At 27.3% G+C, this 22,070-nt stretch overlaps 2 protein-coding genes across 9 annotated transcripts; both read right to left on the minus strand.

Annotated features, from left to right (window-relative positions):
• Positions 1–85: 85 nt before the first annotated feature.
• Positions 86–18,634, minus strand: LOC100863635 (homeotic protein female sterile). 8 transcript variants are annotated; one of them, XM_086909681.1, is made up of 23 exons: positions 18,214–18,634; positions 16,250–16,537; positions 15,835–15,883; positions 13,847–14,095; positions 13,527–13,721; positions 12,821–13,426; positions 12,372–12,449; positions 11,978–12,073; positions 11,793–11,894; positions 11,568–11,713; positions 11,335–11,482; positions 10,688–11,255; positions 10,435–10,593; positions 9,914–10,033; positions 9,648–9,797; positions 3,811–3,899; positions 3,354–3,471; positions 2,703–3,074; positions 2,023–2,580; positions 1,505–1,647; positions 1,266–1,415; positions 789–1,094; positions 86–482 (listed from the first exon to the last, which is right to left on the minus strand). In XM_086909681.1, exons 2-23 carry the CDS (start codon positions 16,258–16,260, stop codon positions 417–419), a joined length of 4,479 nt encoding a protein of 1,492 aa, XP_086765807.1. In that variant the 5' UTR covers positions 16,261–16,537; positions 18,214–18,634; the 3' UTR covers positions 86–416. The 8 variants fall into 8 exon arrangements, with proteins under 8 accessions (XP_086765807.1, XP_086765809.1, XP_086765812.1 ...); XM_086909683.1 differs by having other exon boundaries at positions 16,012–16,537; positions 18,214–18,619; XM_086909686.1 differs by lacking the exon at positions 18,214–18,634 and adding an exon at positions 15,154–15,195 and having other exon boundaries at positions 16,250–16,390.
• A 1,808-nt stretch (positions 18,635–20,442) lies between these two features.
• On the minus strand, positions 20,443–21,996 carry LOC100871213 (ribosomal RNA small subunit methyltransferase NEP1). Its single transcript, XM_003690844.4, has 4 exons — positions 21,458–21,996; positions 21,070–21,313; positions 20,784–20,992; positions 20,443–20,715 (listed from the first exon to the last, which is right to left on the minus strand). The coding sequence occupies exons 1-4, from the start codon at positions 21,593–21,595 to the stop codon at positions 20,602–20,604; spliced, it is 705 nt and encodes a 234-aa protein (XP_003690892.1). The 5' UTR covers positions 21,596–21,996; the 3' UTR covers positions 20,443–20,601.
• Positions 21,997–22,070: the final 74 nt, after the last annotated feature.

A 22,070-nucleotide genomic window follows, 5' to 3' on the forward strand; every position in this document is an offset into this window, starting at 1 on the left:
GTAATATTTTTTTGTTTTGTTTCGAAATTTACATAAAGTACAAACTTATGAAAACCGGAAAAATGTAACACAATAGTCAGTGTAATATTTTTTAAAGTGTCGTGTAAGTATTTATCTAATTACATTAGGTCACACTTAGGTGTCCGTCGATTACACACAAGTTTGAGTTATTTGATAAACTGTCTCTTTGAATTCCGATCCACTCGGACAATGACATTAAGGTTCTTTGTTGGAATGTCCCAACTCGCACCACCATTATATCGTTTACTTTGTTACACCGAATTTTTTCGGTTTATCTCATTATTTATTATTATTTGTTATTGACTGACGTATATATTATACGTTTTTATCGTATCATCCAGCGCCATCCAAGTCTTGCCCGGTTTTAGTGGATTTACAACGAGCAGCAAATAACATTATAACGACTCCTCAAATGCTGCCATCAAATCACTTTGCATGTTCATGTCAATTTGTCCGGCCATCTGAAATAATAAATATATCCAATCTTGGCAAATTCGTCTACCAAAATCTGTAGACGATAAAAAAAATTTACTTATTCAAACTTTCTAGAAAAAAATAACCAAATATTTCTAATCTTTTTTATATAAGAGATTATACTTTTTATATAAAAAGTATACTTATATATATATATACTTATATATATATATTTTCAATGACATTATATGCATATAATATCATGTTTTATTTGAATTTTCATATACTTAAATTTAAAGTTAAATCTTTTACAAAATATGAAATGTTGTATAAAAAAATATAATAGAACTTACCGCTTCACGTCTTCGTCGTTCTTGCTCTCGTAGCCTTTGACGTTCTCTTTCAGCTGCGGCCTTATCTTGATTGGATGAATGACTTGGACTACTACTATCAGTATCAACAATGGCTTTGACTTCTTCTGCTCTTGACGTAGCAGTCATGACATTTCCTTGTTGATCACCAACAGTTTTTCTAACTTTATCTAAAGCATCTTCTTCTTCTCGTTCTCTTCTTCTTTCATTTTCTTGTCGTAAACGTTCTCGTTCTGCTTGTTCTTTCTGTTGTCTACGCATTTCTTGTTGTTCCAATAAAGCTCTTTGCTATAGAAACAATTAGACATTTTTAAATATATATATATATATATATATATATATATATATATATATAATTTTATTTATTAAATTTTATTAAATAAAAAGCGTTATATTAATATGTACAATAATATTGTATTATTTATAAAATAAATATATTAACTCTATATATATACTAACCCTATCTTGCTTTTCTTTTGCTTGTTTTTTGAATGCTTGGAATGAATCCTGTGCTGCACTTTTCATGCTACTTCCTGCTGCAGATTGGGGACTTGATGCTTGTGCTAAAGATGACCATGATGAGGCATTTTTCACATTTTGTTCTACAGTCTGTATAAGAATAAATAAAAAAATTAAATATTTAGAAAAACACAGAAAAAAAATTATATAATATTACAAAAATTTGAAAATCCTCCTACCTTATTTTTAAAAGCTGAAGCGAAATTCGACACAGGATTTTTTGAATCGGGTGGTGTCATTTTTTTCTCAGGCATGAGCTGTGAACTCGAATGATTACTCATTGATGGCATCCCTGTATTCATCTCTGCAAAAAGAGCTCCGGCTAGAGCAATGGTATTATATATTTGATTAGTAAGCAGTTAATATAGCAATTTAAAATATGAACGATATACATAAATAACAAGGATTAAATAAAGTTGATTTTTAATAAAGCTAATTTAATTTGCAATATCAGAAAATATATCATTATCATGCTCTATAAAGAAAAAGTAAAGAAGCAAAGTTAATTATTTAAAAAATATAAAAGTAAAAATATTTATTAAATGTTAAGTTAATATAGTATTTCAGTATAGTAGAAATGAATAGAAATAGATAATAGAAAAAATGAATTAAATTTAAAGATAAAAATTATAATTTGCAGCAACATAACACAATATTTAAATGCATGCTTTAAATCTAAACTAATCATAATACATACCATCCATAGGCTTTTGAGGCATTTGCGATTGAGAAATTGATACTGATTTCTCTTCTTTTTTAATTGGAATTTGCGACATTTGCATTGGCATAGATGATTGCATGGGCATAGGATCAAAAATTGAACCTATTCCACCCATACTCATTCCCATATTAAGACCAGATATGCCATTATTATTTAACATATTAGGCGGAGAATTCTCACGCTTAATATTAGAAAATCCATTGGAATGCTGTTGTGATATTGTAGCATTGTGAGAATTTTGTATATTAGTCAATGGTGATGTTGTATTTATCATATTTTCCAATTGATTGTGCATTGACATATGAGTAGCTAATCCTTGTTGTAAATTCATATTCAGATTGGCCATGGTCATATTTCCCAAATTTAAATTAGATGCCATACTTGTAGGCATCATATTCACTGGTGTTTTTATATCAGGCAGTAAATTTAAATTGGTGTTATTAGTTGTTGTATGTGGTGTCTGAATCATTGGTATGTGCGGTTTTTTTTTTAATGACATTTGTTCCAACGATGTTTGTGTAGTAGGCACAGGAGCTGTTCAAAAAAATATTTTTTTCATAAGATATTCATATCAAAAAAAATAAATAAATTTTATAAATATAATATATTATTATATAATATAATATATAAGATATATAATATAATAAGATACGTACCTAGAGTATTATATGGTTGTAAAAGATCTGATTGTTGAGTTAAAGTTGTCCCATCTGTAGGTACAGGAGTGTTTGTATTTGAAAAGGAACTAACAGATGTAGGTGGCTGTGGTGGCTGAGGCACAACCGGTGAAGCTACTATAGAATTCGTATTTGTAGGTGTAACACTTGGTGGTGGAGTTGGTACAGATACTGATGGAGTTGGTGGGTTGGATGTAGTTGGTGGTGGCGGTGTAGGTTTTTTTACAGGAGCAGCTGTAGCCATAGCTGTAGATCGAGGAGGTTGAGCGGGCATAGACGTGTGACTCGCTACAGGCATTCCTTGACCAGCTGTAACAGCAGCTACTGCTACAGATTGTTGACTATTGCCACCTAATAAAATTTTATTAAATATTAAATATAAAATAGAAAAATTTAATACATTTTAAATTATCATAAAAACATGCGACGTGCTTTTAATATTATAGATTTTTATACGTCGCAATGAAAAGAACATTATATCTTTTTGTAAAATGATGTTTAATATAATTAAATATTAAATTAAAATATATATTTAAAAATTAAGAATTGCATAATCTAAAAATTAAGAATAATAAAATCGCTTAAGTATGTTTTTTTGAAAATTGAAATTAATTTAAATTGTTTACATACTTTGTTCTGAAGAAACATTACTAGATTGAGTTACAGCTGGTTTTGTAATTGGTCCCGTAGAATTTGTTGGGGGTTGATTGTTCATTAAAAGACCTCCAGTATGATTCAATGTAGGTGCCTAAAGAATACATTATTATTTAATATATTATGCATAAAAAATGTAAAAAGTTATTAGAAATATCACTATATATATGAAACAAATCATATATACCCTTAATATAAATAAAATTAATAAAGAACTTAAAAATAATTATTATAATATGAAAGGATATAAATTTTATATATATATATATATATATATATATATATATATAAAAATGAGATTATAAAATATATTTTAATTAATATATTTTAATAAATTTAATGAATAAGTTATAATAAGATATATAGAGCAAGATAAAAATTAAAATATTATAAAAATTGTTATCAATCAATTCCTATAAAAATATTATCTTACCGATGTAGCAGTAGTTGTTGTTGGAGGGGGCCCTGTACTCGGTGTACTCTTTTTTGCTTTCTTTCTTGGAGGACGATTGGAAGAGTTCCCTGCAATTTAATGTAACGTGCATCTAATGGTGAATATGTGCAATTAAATATTTTCTCATTACAAGAATCATTTGATGAAGACACAGTGAAATGCAGTGTGCAGAGGATACCAGCCATGAGTGTCTTGTTCACTGAGTAAAAGAAATATCAAACAAATCTTATATACATTAAAAACAAAATTAAAAGACTTTGAGCATATATTTTCTAATAGATTTTATTCATATGCTTATGTTATAATTGTATCACTGTGTACAACAATGTTAATTTAAATATCTCAATTGTATGATTTTTTTGTGGACTTTCATTTTAATGATTTTTTATATTAAAAAATTTTTAATGCGCAGAACAATTCATTTTTTTCTCATTCTACATAAAGTTAGTTGTATTCAATTCATTTATGAATAATTGCGTGTGCATATATATATATATATGTATACACATCATAAATACATACATACATACCACGCGCGCGCACATACATACACGCTTACGTGCAGCAAGATTGCTACATACATATATAACGTTTTATATATATGTATGCGAAAGCACGCAGTTTCCATAAGAATAATATTATTAATATTATTAATATTAATATTAATAATAATAATAATAATAATAATAATATAATAATAATAATAAAAATAAAAATATATTAATAATAATAATAATAATAATATTAATAATATTAATAGTAATAATAATATTAATAATATTAATAATAATAATAATAATAATAATAATAATAATAATAATAATAATAATAATAATAATAATAATAATAATAATAATAATAATAATGATGATAATAATAATAATAATAATAATATTAATAATAATAATAATAATAATAATAATAATAGTAATAATAATAATAATAATAATAATAATAATAATAATAATAATAATAATAATAATAATAATAATAATAATAATAATAATAATAATAATAATAATAGTAATGATTGTTACAATAATAATAATGACAGTGACGAAAATGATTATTACAAAATGCTGACTACAAAACCAACAAACTGCCTTGTATTTTTTTTAATTCTCATATAATATATTGTAATATAATATAATTAATGTAATGCAATAGAATTAATGTAAATAAAAGTCACGTAAATAGTACAATACGGATTCAAATTAAACATGAATGATACAAAAGTATCACACTCATACAAGCAGTTTCAAATGTAATTTCAAGTCGTAGTTAGCACAATATTGAGATCGGTGGCAAGATACTTCTGCTCGATGTTTGTGTGATATATTAATTATATAAATTACAAGTAGCAATTCTAATACTATTCAATCTGATTCATGCTCATAGATAAATCATATTTGTCGATGGAATGATCAATAGTAAATTATAAATTGCAAAATGTACAAAATAGAAGACAAAACAATTGCAGGAGGAAATAATGAAGAGTCAAGAAACATCGAGTAGAAGTTCCAGCATATCTTAATTTATATAATATAGTTAACTGGACCACCAAATGAGCCAACCCCGACTCTAAACGACACTTCGAAGAATCAGTTTTTTTTATCTTTTTCATCCATCTACTACCTTTGTGTATGCATTTAAAAAAGTCTCCTGTGTATCGCATTTTTTTTCTTTTAACTTACAACTATTATTAATATTTTATGATATATTAGTTTTTACTATGTACAAAACGCGTATGCTTGTGTTATTGTTGCTATTCAATTCGTAATACGCACAAAACAGATGGAACGCATAAGTAATTATTGAGAACAAGAATAATTAGTAGTTTTAAATAAAAGAGCATCTCAAATTGTAATAGTTCGTTAAATCTGCTTTTGCGTATAACGATCTTGAAGGAAGAATGACGTTCCAGTCTGGCTAAAGATGCGAAAAAATGTTGACGCGTGCTCTCATTGAATAAATGCTACAAAAATTTTGGAAGGCAATATCAATATTATTATAAAATGCCCTATATCTCGTGTTACAAGCTAATGATGATTGTATTGTAATAGATGCATAGTTTCTATCTAATTCAGCACACGCCATTAATTTCTCATATTCTAACTAATTATTTGGAATTTTTCTATTTACTTTTAATATTTTGAGAAACATAAGATCATTTTTTAATCAATATTTTCTTTTTGATGTTTATAATTTTTTTTTTTTTTAGAAATCAAACAATTTTCCGATCAGTTGTAATATTTTTTTATGAAATTAATAGTAATCAATAATTTATTTCTCTATTTTGTTTTTTTTTTTGCTGGAACAGTAAGTACACTGCTGACTGCACGATTAATGATAACATTAAATTGTACTTAGTGCGAATTTGATCACTTTTTCAATGTTATGCAACATTTTGAAGCATGTAGTGCTTCTAAAAAAGCATCTTAGAATCTTATATTATCAGTTATGTCCATAACTCTTCATGTATATATTTTACTATATATATAAGAACTAAATTTACATGATATTTCAACAAAAAACGCTATCATGGAGCAGACATTTATACATAGAGATATAAAAACAAAATATCACTAAAATTAACTTCATTCGAACTCGTATAAAAGATTTTCTAAAAATGTTTTTTAATAGGACGGGTTAAAATTAATATTATTTGAGATTTTTACAACATGAATCCTCTGAACCAGTAATATACATTATGTAAATTTGGGAAATTTATCATTGAAAGAAAATGAAATTTATCTTTAAATAGGATTGTTGTATTTAGCAAGGTATGTAAAACCACACCAATCTACATAGAAATAGTCGTTTGATATAATGATACCGATTTAATATTGTAAAACGAAACTGCACTAAATTTTAATTCAAGTAACTTTAAAAATGAAAAACTGACAATGACTATCAATGAAGAACTAGTGGTAAATAGAAAAATGAAACGACGATTAGCAAAGCTTAGCGGAGTGCAAACAATGTGTTTGGAGGCTAGGGTGCCTTGTATTGTAGACCACTTCTACCTGCTCTCGTTCTTAATTCTTCTATAATTGTCTTCAGAGTTCTCTCCATTTACTACAAATAATTTTTCTACCTTTTCTGTCTGTGTTATTATAATTTGTACACTCCCCTTGCCGTTTTTTGATATGTTAACATAAACCTTGTATGCTCAAAGTCATTAATCTTACAAAAAAATAAATGGAAATTGTTGATTGTATCACATATCATATTCTCCGCACACTTTACAATTTTTTTTTTTTTTCAAATTATTTTACTTGAATTAATGTACTTAAAGGAAGAATTAAGATTTTATTTTAATCTCACCATTTTATCTAAATAATACTATTAATACCAAAGCATATTTATGAGGTGATAAATCTTATTAATTGACTTTTTAAAGGAAGCACCACTTCTTTGGCTTTATCAAAATAAACCTATTTAAGAATGGAGTCAGTTTTATATGAGATAACATTAGATAAGAATTTCTTAAGAAATATGTATAATTCTGATACTGTTTGCGGAGGCGACATTAACACGAGAGTGTATCTAATTAAAATTATTATTTGACGCGAAAGCTGTGGATTGTAGTAACCTTAGAAAGTGGATTTGCAAATCCAGCCACCAATACACATTGTCTGCATTTGTTTCCCGTGTGTATCATAATATAGTGCCTAATTTGTTTCTCTTAAATATTGACTTATTAAGTTTACACAGTTAAACTGTGGAAACAATTATAGTGTTCAGAAGCCTAAACACAGTTCTCACGTCACTCATGTAATAAGTGCATATTTACACTTAATGTAATAATGACGCTTCTTAAATATCATTATACTATCATCTGAGAAATGATACGATATGAATGAATCAATGCGAGGAAACAAACTTAATGATTTAAAAAACACAGTGATACAAGTAATGCTCTGCTTATCGATTAATGTAAATAAATATTAAATTTGCAAGAGTTAATATATTGCATGATGTTGCTTGGGTTATGTAGGGCAATATAATTGTCAGGAGAAGCTACAATGTATACTCCAAGGTACTAATATTTGACACTACAGTCCCTGCTATATATTATTGTATTCTTTATTTTAATACAATTTTCTCAAATTCTAACCGAACAACCTTACCATTTCAAATTTCTGAGCCAAGTGTGAAAATATATGTATCCTTAGATATTTAAACTCGAGACTGCAGTGAAAAATTCAGTGACCTTGAATAGCAAACTATACTTGACTTTCGAGCAACAGAATGTATTGTCAACACCGACAGGGCAAGAGAAAATATAAGTAATCATCTTTAATCAATAATATAATTTGTGAAACAAGCTGGCATGGCATATGGTATCCTCTAAACACAGTCTGCACTCCACTAGCTCACCTTTTTTTTCTTACCATTGCATATTGTCTTGTAAATTAAATAAAAAATTTTTAATTATGTCAAGTTTCAAATTTAATATCCAAAAATTTTTTAAAAATATATTTATTTCAAAAATTATAAACAAATGTAAATAAATTTATTTTATTTTTTCATTGCTAATTTTATAGTAATAATAATAAATATATTTAAATTTATTTATAATGAAACTTGACACGAAATTCGTACTTGCATTAATATAACGCAGCACTTAAGCTATACGATAACGCCGTCCTAATAAATACAATTAATAAGCAAGATTTAGCAGCTTAAGAAGATATTTGCGATGCATTTGTGCAATTAAACCCCAGTTTAAAATCTTTTTATACCTATTTTGCAACTTTTCCATCATACATATTGCATCAATAATGTTGCACCAGCATATTCATTTTCATTTGCCAATACGAAATTAGTTAGGCACAGAGTTCATTTCATTTTTAAAAATTCTTAGTCATCACCAAATCATAGGGTATTAAATGCTATTTTCATTTTTTCACATGAAAAAATTTCATTATTTGTAATTTTTTTTAAACATTCTTTTCTTTTTTGACATGAAATTGATAATTAATAATTAAAAACGCTGCATTAACATTATGTCTTTTATTTAATCACATATCTTTTAAAATAAAATATCTAATATATTATATCTATATAAATATATAATGTTGCACTCAAATTCTTTTTATATATACTTGCATACATTTAGAAAATACTTATTAATATTAAAACGAAAGATAAAATAATTTTATAGGAACCAAAAAGATATACACAAAAAAAAAACATGCACAAATAGTAACATTTTTCTCTATAAAAATGAATGAAAAAAAAAACTAATATACTTTTTATTAACTTTTTATTATTATTAGCAAGTACCCACATGAAATGGTGAATAATTTTCTTTGAAATAATTAAGAGATTCATGTCTATGATTTTTATATTTTATTTAAAATTATAAACTTTTTTCACTCATTTAAACAAATATTCTTATTTCAGAAATGAAGAAATATACAAGTTTATATATATATACAATAGAAGTACAGTTTAACTATCTTGTCATGATAAAACAAGAAATTAAGATATTAAAGGAACGAAAAATATGGAATATTAAGTGCTTGCTAAAAATTTATAAGTATATTGTCTTTGTAATATCTCTGAGCATAAGTGTGAATAGAAATCTGTGCTCTATCGAATAAATTACTAGATAATGAATGTTGTGAAATATTTAGACTAAAAATTTTCATTCCCCAAATAAACAATCGCAAATAATCCTATAATTTCAAATCTCACAGAAAAATTAGTTTATATATTTTCAATGAAAACTACTCATTTATAAGTAGTTTATTGTTCCCAAGTAAGGGTCTAATAATAGCAACAGTTACATGAGGTTTATATCTAACCTGCTTCACTGTCGCTTGAATCACTGGAGCTCGAAGAAAGTGAACTACTGCTGGAATCACTATCACTGCTACTACTGCTTGACGCTGACAATCGTGAAGGCCCACTAGCTCCTCCTGTCCCAACTACATCGACTGATTTACTACTGTCTTCTGTAAAACAAATTTGAAAATAATTTAAAAAAATAAATTTATAACCATACTCAATTATAATATTATTTATATTTACAACGAATAAAAATGCAGTATAAGAAAATTAAAGTACCAACCTTTTTTAGCGGTTTTCTTAACATTGCCTAATTGCCCTGTAACATCTTGTAACCTCTTCTCGAGTTCCTGTTTTTTCTCTGCCATTTGTTCATCTTTAGATTTACCACTAACTTTTTTATCTATAAAAAATAAAGAAATATCGAATATTTTAAAAATATATGTAAATAATTTATCATTATGAATATTTTTAATAATAGTAATAATTTAAATAGAAACTATAGAAACATTATATTAAGACATTTTTATTTGCATTAAATATTATAATCAAATATTTATATATATTTATATAAATATATTATAATTAAATATTTTTAAAACTTTAATAAAATATTAATATCTATAAATATATCTAAATTCTATTAACTATAAGTATTATTATTAAATTTAAGTAAAATTCACATTTCTGTCAATTTTTATTTAAATTATTTAATGTACTTTAAAATTTTTGTAAAAAATAAGAATCTAATTATAAAATGACCTCGGTAAAAGAAATAATAATAAAACTTAAAATAAAGCTTACGTGGCTTTTTTCTAAGACATGAAGCAACATAGCTCTCTAATTCCCTCAATGTGGATGGTTTTAATGTTTCAAAATCAATTTCAATTTCATCTGGATTAGAATCCCTCAATGAAGGCTCTCGAGATTGTATTATATGCACAACTCGTCCTAATTTATCTCCTGTAATATAGAAAAAAAAAAAAAACAATTTTATGAAAAAAGATTTATGTATAAAATATGAATTTTTTTATATTATTAATTATTATTTAATTACCAGGTAATTTATTAATATCCAAACTAAGTTGTCTTTTCTCATCATAAGACATTGGTTTAGCATTATCCTCATCTTCAGAATCAAACGTAATTGGTGGTGGTTGACTACTAGCGTTCTTCTTTTTAGTTCCAGCTGATCTACTATTTGCTTTTGGCCTTTTATTTGTAGTATTTGTTGTTGCAGCTTTCCCAGGTCCTCGTCCTTTTCCACCTTTTGTCTTAGCATTTGCCGCTGTTGGCAAATGATGACTCATACTTCCTGTTGCATGAGTTTTATTAGGTCCTACTGCTATTGCTGGATGATGAAGATCACCACCCATACCACCTGGCATTTTCAAATCACCTCCCATTGCAACACTGGCTATACTAGCACCAACACTATCAGAGACACTTGGAATTCCACCACTTGGTTTCATTAGTTCTTTCATGGCACCAGTATGACTGGCAACAAGACTACTACTCTTATTGCCCATTGGCCTTGACTTTGTCTTATCCGGTTTCTTCTTTTTACTCTTCTTTTTACCACTTTCTTCTACTAATTTTCTCATTTGTTCTTGCATAGCTTTCAGCTATAAGGTAGATTATTTTTCTTTATGTTACATTCATAAAAAAATTATATCAGTATAGAAGAAAAAGGTTACAATGTACCTCCTGCTGTAAAGCAACTAATTTTTGAGTACGTTCTTCGTCTGAATCATCACTTTCAGAAGAACTTTCGGATCCGGAACTACTGGCACTACTACTGCTACCTTTCACTACTATACTTCCCATTGGTTCATCCGGGATTTTTGCGTACCTAATTTATTAAAAATTGTATTTAATCAAACAAGATGATAAGAATAAATAAAAATTATAGTTTTAATATTTATAAAAAAACAAACCTCATTTCAAACACATCTTGGAGTTTTCTAGCCATTGCTACAACGTCGTGATCTGGAGGATTATATTTATAACAATTAGTAAATATGAGTCGCACATCGCTAGCAAATTCTTGTGCTGTTTTATATTCACGATTATCCATTTTTGTCTGCAAAAAAAGAATTATATCAATTAAATATACAGTTTTTTAAAATCATGTGATATAATATTAATTTAAAAATCACTACCTTTACAGTACCAAGATCCATTGGTTTTTTTATAATGTCATGATAATCGTGAAGACCTAAGAGTTCAGCATCAACTGGCTTATAGAAGGGCCATGCATATCCCTACAAATAATTAAGATAAAAATTATAAAAATTATAATAATTAAGTATTTTTTGTTATTTGTATAAGATTTATATTTAATTACCGAATGTTTTTTCGAAAATAATTCCTTTAAAATCTCATTACAAGACTTCAAAGCTTCTGAAAGTTTTTCTTTAGACTTTCCAGTTGTGTGTTGAGGCTGTAAAATAATAATACATAAATAATTATATATATAATTATATATAAACTTAAAATATTAAATTATATTTTCAAACATTATAAATTATAAAAAAAAATTTTATTTATACTATGATTTAAAATTTGAGAAATATAAATAAAAAGAAAAATTTATGCAGAATATTTTGCTATTTAAATATAAATTTCTATAATTTATTTGCTTTTTTCTTTCTTTTCTTTTTTTAAACATTAAATTCGCTTGAAATGATGAGACAACACAAATGAAAGGAAGGAGCATGAAGGAGTAGTAATAAATGTACCTGTTGGGCCATTGCCCCCATCAGGGGCATATTAGGCTGATGGAATGGCACTAAGCCGTCTTCCGCTTGCCTCGTTGGCTGAAACAGCCATGTTATGATCTCTTTGTTAATGTATTAATGGATGATATGATTACAACATGCAAGGAATTAAAATACTTGAATATACATGATATTTTGACCTATTGAGATAATTATTAAAAATTGATGTAATCTAAGATAGTAATTTTTTTGTTAAAATTTTATTATTGTATATGAAACAATTGAAAAAATTTAAATTAAAAGATATCGCTTTTTATAAGTAAAAGTATTGCATTACATTTAAATAAGTGATTAAATTATGAATAGGTTGCATGTTCAATATGAAGATTTTATGAAAAAAACACATAAACATTTTTAAGAAAATTCAATGTACGAATAACTTATTAAATAAATAAAATATAATATTTTACCTTTTTTATTTGTCTGCCAGATTCTCGCCTTGTAGGTATTTTGGCATTTTTAGGATCCAGTTTATATAAAGGTTCAAAAGAATTTGCAGTAGGAGTCGTAGTATCAGCCTTTCTCTTCACTCCTTTTTTAAGTTTTGCTGGTTGGGATGGAGGCATTACCGTAGGTGCAGTGGGAACTTGTGGAGGAGGAGGTACAGCAGAAGCTGCTTGTGGATCCATTGCTGGTTGTGCATGGTAACCACTAGTTGGAGGGACCACTTGTTGAGGCAAAGAATTATGTGTAGCCATGGGACTAACTCCCATACTTGATGGAGGAGCAATAGTAGTTGTATTTGTGCTCCCAGGTACAGATGCAGGTGCTTGGGTGCCAAGAGGAGGCATGGGAATTACACCTGTTGTCCCAGCTGAAGTAGCTGAAGGCGTTAGACTATTTGGTACACTGGAAGTAACTGCAGCTGCACCAGAAGAAGGTCGACCTCGACCTGTACCTCCCGCACCTCCTGCTACGCCGCCTACTGGTGCTCCAACTTTGCCAGCCTTTTTACCTTTGGGTCCCTTTGGAACAGGAGGTTCGAGCTCCACTTCTTCTTTTGGCATTTGTGCAACCTGATTTTATTAATATTTATAATATCATATATATAATATACATATAATTACATATTTTTTAAATATTATCAATATCAAAATATTTTGAAAAAATAATTACCTTGGTAAGAAACAATTTTTCGAGAGCTTGTGCCATAACCACAACATCTTCTCCAGGTTTGTTGTAAACATAACAATTGGTGAACATGGTATTGAAGTCTTGAATACATTCTTTTCCACTCCAATAATATGTATTTTCTAATCGTTTTTTGATTGTACCCAAATCCATTGGTTGCTTTATAATTTTGTGATAATCCTATTATTGAATTTATAAATATAAAATCAATTTTTAAGATATTTATTTTTATGATTTTACACTTTTTATATATATTTACATAATAAAAAAATATATTATAAATAATATAAATAATATCTACATACTGGCAAATTGAGTTTTTTGGCATCTACAGGTTGTTGAAAAGGCCACGCAAATTGATGCTTCCATACTGGTTTGAGTACACCTTTTTGAAGAAATTGTAGTTGATTGGTTACACGCCCTGGACGATTAGGTGGAGGCACAACAGGTGGTTGGACTACACCATTCACCGGTTCCACGGGTGGTTCATCACGTGGTGGTGGCTCCTTTGCAGGAGTTGCTGGTGTAGTCGATGTCTTACCAGGTGCACTTGTCTGTATTTTCCAATTTACATTTATAGATATATTTTTTATTGATATAGTTTTATTTTATTAGTTAGTTCTATGACTACTTTTTATATATAACATTAATTTCATAAAAATAAAAGTCTTTTGCAAAGCAAATATAAACTACGATTACTTTCTCATATCAATTAAATGTAAATTAACTGAAATTAGAAATGATGTTATTATATAGTTCATGCTTCAATTTTATTAAAATTAATATTTGATTAACATTTGTGTTGTTATAAATAAAAAAGATTATCAAAATATTTTAAGAAATACTTTCTTAAAATTCTACTAGAATATACTTAATATATAATAAATTAAAATAATTTTATCGATTTATTATCTAAAATTTCGTACATATAAAATTTAGGAACATTAACAAGATTCATGCATCATAAAAGTAGATGAACCCATTCATGCAACGAGCGAATTAGGCTGCTAAATATTTAAATTCCATAACCACAGGCAAGCAATTTAGAATTTTTTTTAATAGACGTCTAATTGAGTATATAATAAAAATATATGTGTTACAAAAATATTTCCAACTGAAAAATAATGGCAACTCTAAGTCATTTCATACAATCATGCATTTAAGATATAAAAAACAAAAAAAAATAAAAAAAAAACAAAAAAAAATAAAAAAACAAAAAAAACAAAAAATAAAGTAAAATAAAAAAAATTAAAGAAAATTAAATTTTCTTTACTATAAAAAAATGCTATATATAAAATATGTAAAAATATTAATATCTAAATTATATTTTGTATGAAATGACTTGCAAGCTTTAAAAATTCACGTTGAATATTTTATATCAAATAAAACTTAAATATATTGAGCAAAAAGTATTTTGCTTCATAAGTAATATACAAAAATGTACAAAAATTAATTTATTTAATAATTTTATATTCTTTATTTCTTAATATTTCTTACTTTTTATGTATAATTTTATATAAACTATAGAAGCAAAAATACAAATTACTCTTGATATTTGGAGCTGCCATTTCATATTTTAACCATATATATCCTAGTCAACAAGGAATCTCACCTTCGGTATATTACACAGCCTTTCTCGCTCCTCCACATCTAACTGTAATTCATACATACCATTCAATCAAACAGCGCTCAATTTCATTACATAAAGAAAAATTATGCTCAACATAATGCTAGGAATAAGGACATACACAATAATACAATCTTAACTTTGGCTTTTTTTGAATAATGTATTTAAAAGTAAATAGCAGATATAAATTAGAAAATAGATAAATTAAAATGGTTACTAATTACAAAATTAAATATCTAGTTAAAAAAGCATATAAAAATTTAAATTTTAATATAAATTATAATTTCTATTTGTATTTCTATATAATTCCAAGATTTAAAAATATTTTATATAAATATTAATAAAATCTCTAATGTGAAACACTTAAATAAATATTGATAATTGAAAAAACATTGATATAATATGTATTTGATATTAAATATAATGAAATAAAATCTATTTTTTTTTCTTTTTTACTATTTATTATATTTTTTATTTCTTTTTAAAAGGAATAAAAATCATAAAGAATAAAATAACATAGTTCCACATATTGTTATTATACATTATGTTGATTATGATCGAGGGAAATATATATAACTGAATACAGCTTTTTGTATAGCATTAGTAGATTAATAAGCAAGCTGCATTTTAAATTGATATAACATGAGATAATAATCTATAACTTACCGAATTATTTTGCGAGATAGTGTCCACCTGCTGCATCTTGGCTTCGTTTCTGTAACAAAAAAAAACAAGTGTGTAAATAATTTTCATAAACAAACATAAAAAAAAAAGATTTAAAATATTCAGCATCAATTTTAGATCACATTGTGGGCTTACAATATTTTTATTTTTAAAACTCACTTGTATATAACCTATTTTATTTTATTATTGTAACATAAAGTCACAAAATACCACGCTTTTCAATGTTTTTCTTAGATCAGTAACCATTTTTATTGCCTTCTCTCGAAATTGCAGGAGTCATTAAACGAGAGAGATGTCAAACTCCAACTGATACAATCAAACTTCACATTTCATGAAATAACTAGGTGTATTTTATAATATAAGGCTCATCAAGTCCACGGTAATGAGCTTCACCTACCTTTCCGACATATATGGTACATAAATGCTATGCAGCAGGTAACTGCCTTACGTTGATGCTTGACGCTATGAGGCTTCATCAACAATTGAGATGGCAAGGATATATTCTGAATTGAGCATGGTAGCTCACTAATTGCTTGCCAAGATGATTGCGCTGCAACCAGGGAGATTGGTGCCGTGGAGGCATAACACTACTCAAGCCTACCAAATGGTAGTACTTTGAATGTCAGCCCTGTACACTGCTGTGAGACTCCGTACCTCCAGCCAAGACTCGCGACATTAGCAACATCTGGATAACATAACAACAGGACCCCGTATTGTAACAACCCCAAATTGTTTTATCACTTTAGAGCAAGTTAAACATTGATATATTTGCAAATTTTATATATTTATCAGTAAATTATTTAACATATCATGCAAAACTGAATGTATAAGATACATGCTGCGTAAATATTTTTTTCATTTTATTATACATAGATTAATGATATGTATTTGCTATTATGTTGAAATACGTTCAAATTGCTCTTTTACACCTTTCTTGTTTATCATTTATCATTGTTTATGAAAATTTTGTAACTGAAAACTATATAATTTATGAAACAACAATAAGACAAAATGCATGTATCAAATTAAATAATATGTACTTATAATATCCAGATACTTGTGAAAAGTGTTCTTTGTAACCAAAATAAACAAAGAACTAAATGTTTTAATATTAATTATAAAAAAATATATATATATGTATACACACACACACACATATATATATATATACATATATATAATTAAAATATAATCTTTTTAATCTTTTATATAATACTAAACTATTTTACATATTACTATTATTATTTTAATGTAAACAACATATAATAATCTAATAAACATGATGCAAAAAGCAAATAAACAAAGTTTAGTCTCCCTTAAATCTGTTCTTCTATATTTTGTTAAAAATATATAGATAATTTGACAATTTACAACCTTTTAATAGTTTATTTTTTTTTTATGAGAACTTTAAAATATAAAGTTAAATGACAAAACAGCAAAGAGCTTCATACGACGAAGTTAAGAAATATCAAGAAGATATATGTAAATAAGATATAATGCAACAATTTTAAGAAAGAAAATATCAATCAGGAATAGCATGTCCAAAGTGTAATACTTCTGACATACAGTGATATCTACAAATGTATACAAGAATCAATGTGCATACCCTGTTGTTCGAAACCAGTATAAGCCAAAATGGAAAGTTTGATAAAAGTAGCACAAATAACTGGTACACTAGTATAGAAAGTGAGCTGACTATTAAAATACAAAATTGACAATGCATAAGAAAAAAACGATCTCGCGAACGACCATAAGATTTCAACCATGGGAAGCAAAAGCTTCTACCGTGGTGAAGACGAGCATTGCCAGAACAATCCATGCCGCGAAGACGTTCTACTCGTAGAAATCCGAGTATCAAGGGCAGAGATAAAAAGAGTTCGCGGGGCGAACAGGTGCTTGGTGGTTAAAAGTCATTAAAGTAAGAAAGAAGAAAGGTGAGATTCGCGAGAGACGATGGGAGAAAAATAAACGCGATGGATGCGGGAGTGGAAAGAGGAGGAGGACAAGTAGGAGAGGATGACGAGGGGAAGGGTAGCAGACCCGCGCCCAGCCGATGCACCCAGCCGACGCACAACAAACACGAGCAAGCCGCCGTGTGAGAATCTAGCCGAGCGCTCGACTGACGCAGATATCTTAACGTTTCTCACATCGGACAATTCTGGCGCGCGCGGAATACCCGAGCTGCCTTTTCGATCACTCGATTTGGCGTAGGTTTCAACATGGCGGTATGGCCGCTCGAGAAAGAAAGCTCTCAAGGGCCCGCCGCTACAGCCGCCACTTACGCATCACCACGGCATACACCACGCGCTATACTTATCATCAACGGACCCAGAAACTTCAAAATTACTTGTAATCACTTACCTGATCAATGGAAGTCCACTTTTCACAGGAATTCTATCGAAAAACACTACCACTACGTCTTGGACACTCGCACTACGCTTTCTCCCTGCTTGCTAGTTTGGTTGGTCGGTGTTATGGCCGCCGCCGAGTGTGCCCCACCGTATCACTCACTCACTCTCACTCGTGCGAGCGCGAGCGCTCGGTTCGCATACGCGACGAACGCGGACGCGGCCCGACCAACTAGTTCCACACTTACGAATGCGGACGTCGATCTCTCGCACTAATATCGTATCAGTGCCCCGTACCGAGCTCCACCGACATTTTCCTGGAGTCTCGTACAATTAGATGGCTTTCCGTACCCATGACGATCTCGGATCTAGAAACTAACGATCGCAGCACCAACAATGGCTACGCATTCTTCCGCGACGTACAGAATGGTCCTGTTCCGTTGTTCCTCGAATACGACCTGTCTGTCCATTCCCCTCACTATTCTACCATTCCGAGTTTTACCGAACTAACACGAATAATAACGCGCCAATTTCAAAAATATTTATTAACAATTTAAAAATATTTTTCACTCTAGCTTTTTATTTAAAAAATATTTCTTTTCAATATATATATTATCGATAAATTTTTTTATAATTGTATATTTGAAATTTATATTTTTTTATCATAAAATGGCACGTTAAGCCGCATCGTAAATTTATATAATATAATCGAAGAAATTTTAAAATATATATATATATGTATGTATATATATAATATGTATATATATATATATATATATATATATATATATATTAGAATTATTAATTATTATTATGTATTATTAAAATAGCAAGAATTAGGATTTCAGGGATATATAACAATTCAACATCTTTATTTTCTAATTAAAATTACATTTTATTAATCAATCCAAAAATTAATGGTTAATTTCCATCGTTCCATGTTCACCCATAATGCATTTTTATATCACTGAAATAATGATCTATAAATATAAAAGTTAATAAGTAACAATAGTAGAAAACAAAATAAATTTTAATATTATAAATAATAAGTAATTTTCTTATTTGAAATATAACGTTAAAATTTATTAAGTATCGCGCAAGTCGGTCCAATTCCATGATTCTATAACTACTGCAATGCATTTTGGGATACTCACAAAATCTATAACTATGTTCTCCTTATGATACAATGTCTTAAATAATTAAAATAATATTATAAATAATGAAATAATTAAAAACATAATTAACATGTAATAAATTTTCCATGATTCAAAAAATATTTTTTATAACGTGTACGTCTTTATCACCATACAAAGTTCCGTTACACATCCAAAATGGCGAGATATGAAAAAATTGATCTTAACATAATATTTCGAATAAAATATAATCTTAACTTTTAAAACAATTAAATTTTGTCAACATAGTAAATAACACATTAAATAAATAATTTTTAAATATAGAGTTCTATCAATGATATAAATATTAACGTTTCAATGTCCAGAAACTCGTGACATTGACTACGGTAGTCAATTAGATAATTATATAATTTATCACATATCACTGTTTAAATAATTATATAGACACTAAATAAAAAATTTGTAAATATTTGAATCAAAATCTATAAAAACTTGTTACTATATGCATTGACACAAACGACAATGGCACCAAACCATAAAATGGCGTCTCTTGAATGAACTATTGTCACTTTTTTATAATTTAAATTATTATCACGTATCACTTCGAATAGAAGCATTAAATCACAGAAAGAATATTTTCAAAATTAAAAAAACAACATACTATAATCTTTAGAAAACAAATTATATAAAGATAAAGGAGTGTCTCAAATGCTCAAGATTAACGACCATTTTAGCTTTGATGACGTAATGAAATACGAAAGTCAAAAAAGAAACTAGATATTTAGGACCTGATGTCAATGCACACGTTAGCATCCTTCCGGTCAACATCAACTCTATCACGTTCTAAATAGCGATTGGTGTACTTTTGTATACTATTTAGATGAACCAATCATTTAAAAACCAATATTGATGAGTCATTCTCTTTAGGATTTTCCATTGAAAATTGCGCAATACTATATGATATTTAATTTTCTTATTCATAAATGAATAAATATCTAAATACAAAGGAATTATATTGTATTTACAATATCTTGAATATATAATTATTAATTATATAGTATTTATAATACTCTATATAATAATTAAAATCATTAATCAATATAATACAATTTTATAAAATTTATAAAATATTTTTATTCATATTTTTATATAATTTCTTTTTCTTTTTATTTTTAATCATAATAAAACAAAAATTATATAAAATACAAAAAATAATGAAAAATCTTGAAAATTAAATTACTCATAAGTAATATAATATCGACTTGATATTATATTATTTTCCACACTTCTTCGAATGCTGTGCATAATTTGCTACATGTTAAAGCGCCAGATAAAGGATAATTACTTATAGATATAGTATCTTCTATATAATCTGACTTTACCTGTAATTTTAATTAATATATAATATATGAAGTAGAATATATATTCTATATTTATTTATATAATATACCTGTCCATGTGCCATTGCACCTATTACAATAGCAATTGGTTCATCAGAAGGAACTAATTCTCGTGGATTTTGTACTTTATTTGCATTAAATGACATTGCAATTTTACGACACCCAACAGGTAAATGATCAGTAATTGGATTTTTAATTACTTTTAATAATTTCATTGGACCATCAGATGCACGAACATTAAATTTATGTAATAATTGTACTGCAAAATATAAGAAAAATTAAATTTTAAAAATAAAATTTTTTAATGTTAATTGTAATTTCATTATTTATTTTTACCCATAAGGCCAGCAAAACGTTTAAATGTTCTTGGTATCCTGGTTTGTGGATTTATTTCTATTAATACATTTTTTTCTGTATGTATATAAACTTGTAAAAGTCCAGCTCTATTCAATGGACTATCCATTAACATTAATAGACATTGATGAGTAATATCTGGTCGACATGTACCAGGATCTTTATTATTTTTTTTTAATATATTAATGTGATCATCACAATTCAATAATTCAAAACTATTTCCAACCTAAACAAATTTAAAATTTCAATAAAACTTTATACATATTTACATATAATGAAATTATAATAAAGTATTTATAATAAAATATATTTTTCGATTAATTAAAATTGAAAATTCATTTTAGAAGTTGTGAACAAAACATAACCTTACCTTAACAGATTCTAATTGAGCTTTTTCTAAAATAACAATTAAACGTTTCTCTTGATTTTTAATATGAGCGATATGAAGATGTTTCGGAGCTGGATCATATTCAAAATCTTCTTTTCGATTCTTACGTTTTTGCCCCATTTTTTTGCATTTATTAGAAATAGGAATTTTTATTCCTATATTATAATTCCTATATTAACATGCAATGCATATAGTACTATGTACACAAATGATATAGAGAATAGAGTTATCTTCTCATACTATTTTATATTGAAAGTTCTGAAATACCGATCGTGCAGAAAATCAAAATAAATATTTAGTATGACTTTTTAAATATATGCAATGAGTGTAAGAATTATATTCAATTCAATCATAAAATTTGATTAAGAAAGACAATAAAGTCAAATATTGGAATTGTTTTTTCAAGTATATAAATTTTGTAAAAAAAAAAAATATAAATAAAAAGAGCAAATAATTGAAGAAAAATAAGTTAAGAATTAGAAAATCAGCGCCATCTTTTCTGACGCAGATAAAATTATTATAAATGAGAACAAATACTAAGAAATAAATAGATAAGAATACAGTTAAGTTCAATCTGTTAAATGCCAAATATATT

The sequence above is a fragment of the Apis florea genome, unplaced genomic scaffold (assembly GCF_048593485.1).
Source record: "Apis florea isolate Af1SG1 unplaced genomic scaffold, ASM4859348v1 contig_3158_pilon, whole genome shotgun sequence".
Taxonomy (NCBI): domain Eukaryota; kingdom Metazoa; phylum Arthropoda; class Insecta; order Hymenoptera; family Apidae; genus Apis; species Apis florea.